The sequence below is a fragment of the Oratosquilla oratoria genome, chromosome 21 (genome assembly GCF_046742065.1).
Source record: "Oratosquilla oratoria isolate Oo_2021 chromosome 21, ASM4674206v1, whole genome shotgun sequence".
Lineage (NCBI taxonomy): Eukaryota > Metazoa > Arthropoda > Malacostraca > Stomatopoda > Squillidae > Oratosquilla > Oratosquilla oratoria.
In genome coordinates this window covers 47,790,481-47,800,374 of record NC_134797.1, presented here as the reverse complement: position 1 = coordinate 47,800,374, position 9,894 = coordinate 47,790,481, and the positions used below count along the sequence as shown (strand labels likewise).

At 41.6% G+C, this 9,894-nt stretch overlaps 1 protein-coding gene and 1 non-coding gene across 4 annotated transcripts in view; one reads left to right on the top strand and one right to left on the bottom strand.

The window, feature by feature from the left end:
- LOC143037176 (U6atac minor spliceosomal RNA) overlaps nt 1–69 on the bottom strand; it is a 104-nt gene extending 35 nt beyond the window's left edge. The window contains exon 1 of the small nuclear RNA XR_012967452.1: nt 1–69. This exon is cut by the window's left edge and continues 35 nt beyond it. This is a non-coding gene — a small nuclear RNA (U6atac minor spliceosomal RNA).
- spn-E (tudor domain containing 9 protein spindle E) overlaps nt 1–9,894 on the top strand; it is a 99,407-nt gene that overhangs the window by 2,423 nt on the left and 87,090 nt on the right. For 2 of the 3 annotated variants that reach the window (XM_076204836.1, XM_076204835.1), the window contains exons 3-4: nt 1,901–2,059; nt 4,041–4,214. In XM_076204836.1, the coding sequence (XP_076060951.1) occupies nt 1,901–2,059; nt 4,041–4,214 (333 nt within the window). The remainder of the gene's footprint in view (nt 1–1,900; nt 2,060–4,040; nt 4,215–9,894) is intronic. The other variant, XM_076204838.1, reaches the window with a different exon arrangement.

Sequence of the window (9,894 nt, the reverse complement as noted above, 5' to 3'; positions counted from 1 at the left end):
CCTTGACAGTATGTGTTTTGTCCATCCTTATCAAGGGGAATGCTAACCTTCTCTCCTTTCATACAACACGTTTGTGTGTGTGTGTGTGTGTGTGTGTGTGTGTGTGTACTTACCTAATTGTAGTGTATGGGAAAAGAAGCAATACTCATTGTGTCCTGTCTCCTCAAATCCTCTAATCATTTATCCTACCCAGCCCCAAGTCCATGTATGGTTCCAACTTCATCTATATCCTTGGTATCCAGTTATTATATTTAGATTTGAACTCTTGTATTGTTTGAGCTTGGGCAATATCACTTCCAAAGCTATTCCAGGTATTTATGCATCTATATGGAAAACTGCATTTCTTCACATCCTTTCTTAATTTGCTTCCATGACCTCTTAACCACTTCCATATGATGACGCCTACATATGCGTCATGAGGCAGGATTGGATATACAAGGATACTGGCATTGGCATCCTGATTACATTTATTTTGTAGTTGTGGCAGAATGACCCCTGAATTCTGTGAACTAGCCTGATCACATTTTCTGTGTTTATCATTACTCAGAATGAAATAGAACAAGTAAATCAGCTGTGACTTTGTTTTATAATGCGAGTAGTGTGATGCATTGTTGTACATCAGGCATCTGATGCTGCTCATGAGAATTTGACTCGTATTGAAGAGATTAAAGCCCACCCATCTTTAATCAGGAGATTTATTTTGTCATTGCAATCTATCCCCTTTAAGGACCTGAATACTATAATCATATCACATCTTTCTCTTCGATCTTTCAAAGTTGGCAGACCCAGTGTTATTAGTCTTATCTCTTATGATTTTTCTGCCAGGCTGGAGACCAGTTTGGTTGCTGCCCTTTGTATTCTCTCAATTTTGCTTATATCCTTCATTCTGTGTGGGGGCCATACCACTGATGCATATTCCAGTCTTGGACGTATCAGGAGTTCGATGATTTTTTCATCATCTCTTCATCCATATGGTGATCTTCTGCAGTAGTCTATGTTTCTCCCACAATCTTGCTGATATGTCTGTCAAGTGACAAGTTCTTTTATCAACACACCCAAATCTTTCTCCTCTTTTGCTTTTTTAGTGGGTTCACTTCCCAAGGAGTAGTTTAAGGACAGTCTTTTGCCACTACTACCCATTTCCAGTACTTTGCATTTTTTGGTATTAAACTTCATTTCCCATTCTTGGCTCTACGCAAAAATAGTGTCTAGATCTTTTTGCAGTAGGTTACTGTCCTCATTTTTCACTCTTCTCATGATTAAACATCATGTGCAAACATGTTGGCATAGCTTGTTGTTCCTTCCATTATGTCATTGATGTAGACAAGAAACATTGTTGGTGCAAGCACTGAACCTTGTGGTACTCCACTAGTTACTACTCTCCATCTTGACATCTTGGACTTTACTACTGTCCTCATGTATCTTTCCTTCAAAAAATCTTTCTTCCATCGTAATACTTTGCCTCTCAATCCTCCAACATGCTCCAATTTCCACATAAGTCAACTGTGGGGTACTTTGTCAACTATTCGAGGTACCCACAGTCCACCCACACCCTCTCTTACATCATGTGTGGATGCTGTAACACTGCAGCATATTCTAATCTGGGATGGATAAGACTCAAGTTTTTTCATTATTTCTCCATCTATGTATTGATAAATTACTTTGTCACCAGTGTGTATACCATTTTTGCCCCCACATGTAATTCCAGTCATATGTCCACTAGGACTCTTGGTTACTTTCTTCCAGTGTTGCGTCTCATCTCAAATGAGTGTCATGAATCTGTTTCATGTAAATATGGTTTGCTATCATTACAGGTTATGGACATAATATTTTTATTTGTAATAAGAACAGTGAAACATGTTGGTATTGCAGTTACTCTATTTACTTTTTTTATGAACAGATTATCTTGCCAGAAACTCAGACTGATGGCTTAGGACTGCGCAGTGAGGAAGAAGAAAAAAAGATTTGCCATCAGAAAATGAAGCAGTTTTGTTCTGGTCGTGACTATGCGTGGCAATACCAGTTGGAGCATCAGCATGAAGATAAAGCCATTATTGAGGTATACATATATACATGCAATTAGTTAAATATATACTTCATGCATATATATCTATATATATATATATATATATATATATATATATATATATATATATATCAAGGGCTTTTTCTCCCATATGAGGGAGGTAACCAAGTTGAAGGCACACACCTACTTCCACCCATTCCACTCCCATCCACCATCTTGTTTCTCTTTCATCTTAGCTATTCATGGATGAAAGGTCATCCATGTCTCCTGCCCACTGCCCTGGGTCAGAATCAATGCAGCAAGACACAGCACATCCACAGCAAGGCCATTTCATTTAATCAGGGACAACCCCCAATACCCTCATGTGGGAAATAGAGAAGATGAGGAGAAATTCCTTTGAGCACATGAAAATATCCACACAACCCTTCCCTGCTCCCTTGTACATCTCATCATCTTACATTTACTCACATTTGCCTTTCAATTTCTATCACATACCTTTCCAAATTCCGCCATTAACTGCTTTAAACCTCCCTTTGGTCTTGTCACTAATGCAGTGTCATCTGCAAACAACAACTGGCTCATTTCCCACTTCTATCCATTTTCTTTAACCATCTCAAGTCCCCTGCCCATTACCCTTGCATTTACCTCCTGTACCACCCCATCCATGTATACATTAAATAGCCATGGTAGCATGACACAGCCCTGATATAGCCATATAGATGTAGACATATATACATACATACATATACCAAGGCTTTTTCCCCCTTACAAGGGAGGTAGCCAAAAAGGGAAAGGCATAAAATCATTTCCACCCATTCCATCCCTGAATACACTCCACACCCCTCCACCCTCCCTCTTATCTGAGCACCTCCTGGATGACGGGTCATCCCTGCACCTTGTCCACTGCCCTGGGTCAGAAGCAGTGTTGCAAGACACATATAGCAAAAGGTTTTTCAGGGTGGGGTGCCACCAGGTCAAAGTTTACACCCATCCACCACTCATCCAAAAACCAACCCATTTCTTGACCCCAACCCCCACCCCGAACTTAGTACCTGCACAAGGCTGCACAAATACATCACCTACAGACCATTTACACCATGAAACAAAAGTCCTCAAAGTCAAGGACCACCTCGACATGAGAGGCACACAAACACTTGCTGCAGCCACCACAAACACATCACACCCGCTACACTACATAGCAGAACACCCACACACACCAAGAAACATTAAAACTACACCCAAAGACCTTTATTACGCACAGATACTCTCTTCTCTTCCTCCACAACCACCAAATACCAGCCTCCGGAAACATATTCATAATCATATCACTCACCGCTCCATTAACACACTGAAAGACAACACACTGCTGCATGCCAGACCCCCTGATATCCACCCTTCTGAATCCTCTCTCCCACGAAAGGACAGAGTCCACTTGGCCAGACTGCGATGCGGTCACCACCCAGCACTTCTAAGCTACCAGAAGAGGCTGGACGACCGTGTTGTGAACAGCTGCCCAGGATGTAACACTTCACCCCATACCATACAACACATAATGGAAGACTGCATTATACACAATCATGCACGCAAACAACACAACATACACTCTATAAAGGATTTGTGGGAAAACCCAGTTTCGGCTGTGGCCTTCCTTGGGGAGACGGGACTGCTCGGACAGACAGTCTAGGGAACGACAACAACAACAACTTAGTACCTAGTGGACAAAGGGTCATCAATTCCCTGCTACACTACTTGGATCAGGAGCGATACATCAGGGTCTGACTGCTCACATGCCCCTCCTTGCCCTCATCCACTCAAGAATTTATTGAGCAGACAAGAAGCATCTTGCTTTGGTCCTGTGTCACATCCTCATCCATTTACAACCACTCTCCATCAATTCCTATTCTTTTCACTCTTTCTAGCTTGGTTTGGGGTGTGTGTATATATTAACTTAGTCCTCCTTATGAGGGGGAAAAGTCCCATGAAATATACATAGATTTAAAATAATTTTACCCAGCAATTTCAGGGAAAGGTAAGGGAAATCAATTCCTTGGGGATTGAGGAGGACACCATGACCACCGATTGTGACCAGACGGAGAGTGGATACTCGGACCATAAAGCCTACATTCATTATGACATGAGACGCCAGACGCAGCAGACAAACCTTCCCATTGCCAGTTGGGAGAAGGAGGTAAGTCACAAGTTTTTATGTCCTCTGAATATTTGTTGAAAGGCAGCTTCTGATAGTGATAGAAAGGGCATGTCCATAAATTCTTGAGCTTTAACAAAAGTGTTAGTCTCCAGGCAGAGTACCTAATGGCTGAAAAGTGAGAATGATGATTTTGTTTCATGTTCCAAAACTTGCCCGTATCAGGCAGGGCTGTGGAGTCGGAACACAAAACCTCCAACTCCTACTCCGACGCCTCTAGTTTTGGCCCCTCTGACTCCTCTTAATGTAACTGATTATGGCCTACATATTTTATAAAGCCTAGACAACACACATACACTTCAACCTTGAGTAGACTTATATCATTATAACTGGTTTATATAAAAAGATAGATATATATGTTATAGTGTGGCTTTCCTATGTTTGACCTCTTCATTAATACTTTATAACTGAAGTAGAGACAAATTTTTTGAAAGGATATTGAAGAAAATTCAGTAAAAAAAAAAAGATTCTATAATGTAAGACATTTGACATAATATATATCTTTGCAAATAAGTGATAAGTACATTTCAAAAACAAAAATATTGTTCTTTATAACAAAAGTTGAAATATAATCTTTGTAAAGGATATACAAACCTAATAATAAAAAATATATAATGGAAGATTTTTTTTACATACATACATATACCAAGGCTTTTTCCCCCTTACAAGGGAGGTAGCCAAAAAGGAAAAGGCATAAAATCATTCCCACCCATTTCATCCCTAAATACGCTCCAACATATATAGTTTTGCAAATACAAAATAAAAAAATGAAAATACTTTATAAAAGAAGTTTAGGCAAATTTCTTGAAAGGAAACAGTAAATATAGAGAAAATAAAACTTATTGATATGAGTACAGTACAAGGTCGAGTGTTACAGCTGAACATGTATGATACTGAAAGTTACATGTATCATACATACTTTCTGGGTATCATTATACTTCATATGTTTTCATACCTTTTGTCTTAATGTACTGAAATTACTGACACAAGTACCTCTTGGTTTAACTACATACCGGTACTGCTATGCAATTATTGCGATGGACATTACTCTGGTTCTGGAACTGATCTTATTGATAAAAGTACAAAACAAGTTACAGCTGAACATGTTTGAAATATGAAACTTTTTTGTTTCAAATTTAAATATCCTTATTTCAATAATTCAATGTTAAAAAGTATAGTGGGGGAAAAAAGAAGGGGAAAGGAGAGAAGAGATAGTATTATTGCGGTAGTCTACAGTTGAAATCATAATTATCCTACTGTTTGGCAACACAGCAGTGGGAGAAACCACCAAGTTGATTGGGTGATGGAAACGATGCATATGGAACTTGACAGGAATATTACAGCTCTTGTGACTGTGTGTCAACAGGTGTAAAATGGAGGTTTTATCGGTCTGTGTATAAATTTGAAAGCCAGCGTTGCACAAGGACGTTTTCGGGGTTTAGTGGAATGACCACAAAGATAAGACGATGAGATTTATTACATTTTATGAAGTTACCCCGTCTGGGGTATTGGCTGTCCCCGTCTGGGGTATTGGCTGCCCCGTCTGGGGTAATGGCTACATGTTATTGTGGCAAAGTAGCATGCAGTTGATACTTTAGGGTCTATATGGGGTGCCCCTACAGACCAGAGCCACACATCATTTTGTCTGTGATAGAGGAAAACTCTGTTCATAGAGAAATGATGACACTTTTATACTACGACTGTCCCTCTGTTATGCTGTCCCCCAACCCCTTGTTACTGTCCTGTACAATTTCTCTGAATATTCATTTCCTTTTTCGCCTACCTACCCTGTGGTGGGGGCAAAAGAATACTGCCACCAAGTATTTCCACTTGGATCGTAAGAGGCAAGAAAAAAGGGATAGGGATTGGAACCAGGCGTCTTTCTCCCTGTAGCCCCACAGGGAACATTCCTAAAAAAGTAAAGGCATAAGAGGGTCTAGGAGTTTTCCAGCCAGCACCCTAAGGTTTGGGTCTTTTAATGTGCGTGGATGTGGTACAGATGAGAGTAAAAGGGAAGTGATAGGTAGTATGTTTGTGAGAAAGATGTGTTGGCTTTGAGTGAAACTAAGATGAGAGGGAAGGGCGAGTGTAATTTTGGGAGTGTAAGTGGGAGGTTATCAGGAGTGAAGAGAGGGCAAGGGAGAGAAGGGGTGGATATACTAGTAAGTGAAGAGATAGGTAAATGTGTAGTGGAGTGCAAGGTTTCCTCAAGGATAATGTGGATGAAGGTGAAACTGGGAAAGGAGATGTGGGTCTTTGTAAGTGCATATGGGCCTGGTATTGAGAAGAGTGTAGAAGAAAGGGAGGCCTTTTGGATAGATTTAAATGAGTACATGGAGGGATTAGGGAGAAATGTCAATGTAATAGTACTGGGAGACCTTAATGCTAGGGTTGGAAATGAACCAATTGATGGAGTGGTTGGGAAATGTGGAGTTCCAGGAAAGAATCGTAGTGGAGAGTTGATGGTGGAAATGTGTCTAGAGAGTTGATGATAGCAAATACAGTGTTTCTGAAGAAAGTCAAGCATAAGTACACATGGGAGAAGGTGATGGATGGAAGGGTGGTAGATATGGCATTAATGGACTATGTAGTGGTAGATAAGAGTATAATAGGAAGAGTTAAGGATGTACACGTGCTAAGGGGAGAGAGTGGGGGAATATCAGATCATTTTTTGTAAGGTAAGTTGAGAGTAGAGGATAGATGGAGAAAGAGGAAAAGGACAAAAGGTAAGGAGGTGCTTAGAGTGAACTCTTTAAATGAAAAGGAGGAGGAGTACAAGAAGAAGCTGAGAGAGGAGTGGGAGGGAGTGAAGGATAGAGTAGAGCTAGGAGTGGAGGAGGAATGGGGATGGTTCAAGGAGGGAGTCACAAGGTGTGCAGAGATGGTGTGTGGAACAAGAAGGACAGGAGGAAATAGAAGGAAGGGTAGTGAATGGTGGGATGAGGAAACAAAGAAGGTTGTAGAAGAGAAGAAGCGAGCTTTCACAGTTTGGTTACAAAATAGGACGAGGGAGTCATATGAGAGGTCTAAAGAAAAGAAAAGAGAAGTAAAGCACAAGGTAAAGGAGGCAAAGAGGAGAGCAGATGTGAAATGGGGTAAGAGTATGTCAAAATTTTGAAAGTAAAAAATAAATGTTTTGAAAAGAATTTAGAGAGGAAGAGGAGGCTAATCAAGTAGAGAAGAAAAGGTAAAAGGTACAGATGGAGAGATGATAATGGAAGAGAAGGCAGTGAGAGGAAGGTAGGCAGAATATTTTAGGGAGTTCCTAAATGTGAAGGAGGATAGGGAGGGAAAGAGAGTTGCAGTGGGAAATGCTAAGAAAATGAGAATGATGAGTGAGGAAAATGGAGAAATAAGGAAGAATGAAGTGAAGGCAGTTGTTAAGATGATGAAAGCAGATAAGGCACCTGGTCTGGATGGATGCCATGCAGAATGTCTAAAAAAAGGAGGTACAGTGATGGTGGACTGGCTGGTGAGGTTATTTAATGTTTACTGGAGAGAGGGTAGAGTCCCAGAGGAGGACTGGAGGAGTACCTGTATAGTTACACTTTACAAGGGAAAAGGAGACAAGTGTGAGTGTAGTAGTTTCAGAGGGATTAGCTTGTTAAGTGTAGTTGGGAAGGCATGTGGGAGAATCTTGATTGAGAGGATTAGGAGAGTAACAGAGGGAGTAATTGGTGAGGAACAGTGTGGATTTAGGATGGGTAGAGGTTGTGTTGATCAGATTTTTGTGGTAAGACAGATGTGTGAGAAAGCTATAGGAAAGGGGAAGGATGTTTTTTGGGCTTTTATGGATCTGGAAAAGGCTTACGACAGGGTAGACAGGAAGGCACTATGTGAGGTTTTGTGGATATACGGGATAGGAGGAAAGCTTCTATGAGCTGTCAAGAGTTTTTATGAGAGTAGTAGAGCATGTGTCAGAATTAGAAATGGAGAGAGTGAGTGGTTCGAGGTAAAGGTGGGACTTTGTCAGGGATGCGTATGTTACCCTGGCTGTTCAACTTGTATATGGATGGGGTGGTGTGAGAGGTAAATACAAGGGTGGTGGGTCAGGGATTGGAGATGGTTAAAGAAAATGGAGAAAAGTGGGAGGTGAGCCAGCTGTTGTTTGTGGATGACACTGCGCTTGTGGCAAGATCAGAGGAGGGATTGAGGAAGTTGGTGACAGAGTTTGGGAGAGTGTGTGAAAGAATAAAGTTGAAGATAAATGTGGGTAAAAGTAAGGTGATGAGATGTTCAAGGGGTGAAAGTGGCAGCAGACTAGAAGTGAGCATTAAGGGAGAGCAGTTGGAGGAAGTGGATAGTTTTAGATACTTGGGTGCAAATGTGGCAGGAAAAGGTGGAGGTGGAGGTAGAATGTAGATTGAGAGAAGTGAGTAAATGCCTTGGTGGATTAAAAATTGTAATGAGGAATAGACATTTGGGAATGGATGCAAAGAGGAGACTGTATGAAGGAGTGATTGTGCCAACAGCACTGTATGGGGCAGAAACATGGAACATAAGAGAGGAAGAGAGAAGGAGTTTGAATGTGTTTGAGATGAGGTGTCTGAGAAGTATGATGGGGGATACTAGGCTAGACAGAGTGAGAAATGAGGAGGTGAGGAGGAGAACAGGGGTGGAAAGGGAGTTGGGAGATAGGGTTGATGAAAGAGTATTAGGATGGTTTGGACACATGGAAAGAATGAGTGAAGAAAGACTAGTAAAAGAGGTATGGAAGGCAGATGTGGAGGGAGTGAACATGAGGGGACGTCCTAGGATGAGATGGATGGATGGGGTAAAGGGGGCTTTGGGGAAGAGGGGAATGTCTGTTGAGGAAGGACGAGAGAGGACAGAAGACGGGTGAATGGAAAATGGTTGTATATGGATGATGTTGTGATGCATGAGGTGGAATGGGTGGGGGGGATGGGAGGTGAGGTAGTATGTGTGAGCAAAATTTGACGCAGCCCGAAGGGATTTCTTCCTGTCTTCTCCTTTTATGGATGGGGGGGGGGGTCGCCGATTTAATGAAGCGGCCTTGCTGTGGATGTGCTCTGACTTGCGACACTGCCTCTGACCCAGGGCAGTGGACAAGGTGCAGGGATGACCCATCATCCAGGAGGTGCTAAGATGAGAGGGAGGGTGGAGGGGTGTGGAGTGTATTTATGGATGGAATGGGTGGGAATGGTTTTATGCCTTTTTCTTTTTGGCTACCTCCCTTGAAAGGGGAAAAAAAGCCTTGGTATATGTATGTAAAACATAGAGGGTTTAGGAAGAAATGTCAATGTAATAGTACTGGGAGACCTTAATGCTAGAGTGGGAAATGGTCCAATCGATGGAGTGGTTGGGAAGTGTGGAGTTCCAGGAAAGAATCGTAGTGGAGAGTTGATGGTGGAAATGTGTCTAGAAAGAGAGTTGATGATAGCAAATACAGTGTTTCGGAAGAAAGTCAAGCATAAGTACACATGGGAGAGGGTGGTGGAGGGAAGGGTGGTAGATAGAGCTTTAATGGATTATGTAGTGGTAAATAGGATTATGATAGGAAGAGTTAAGGATGTACATGTCCTAAGGGGAGAGGGTGGGGGAATATCAGATCATTTTTTGGTGGAAGGTAAGTTGAGAGTGGAGGATAGATGGAGAAAGAGGAAAGGGACAAAAGGTAGGGAGGTTCTTAGAGTGAACTCCT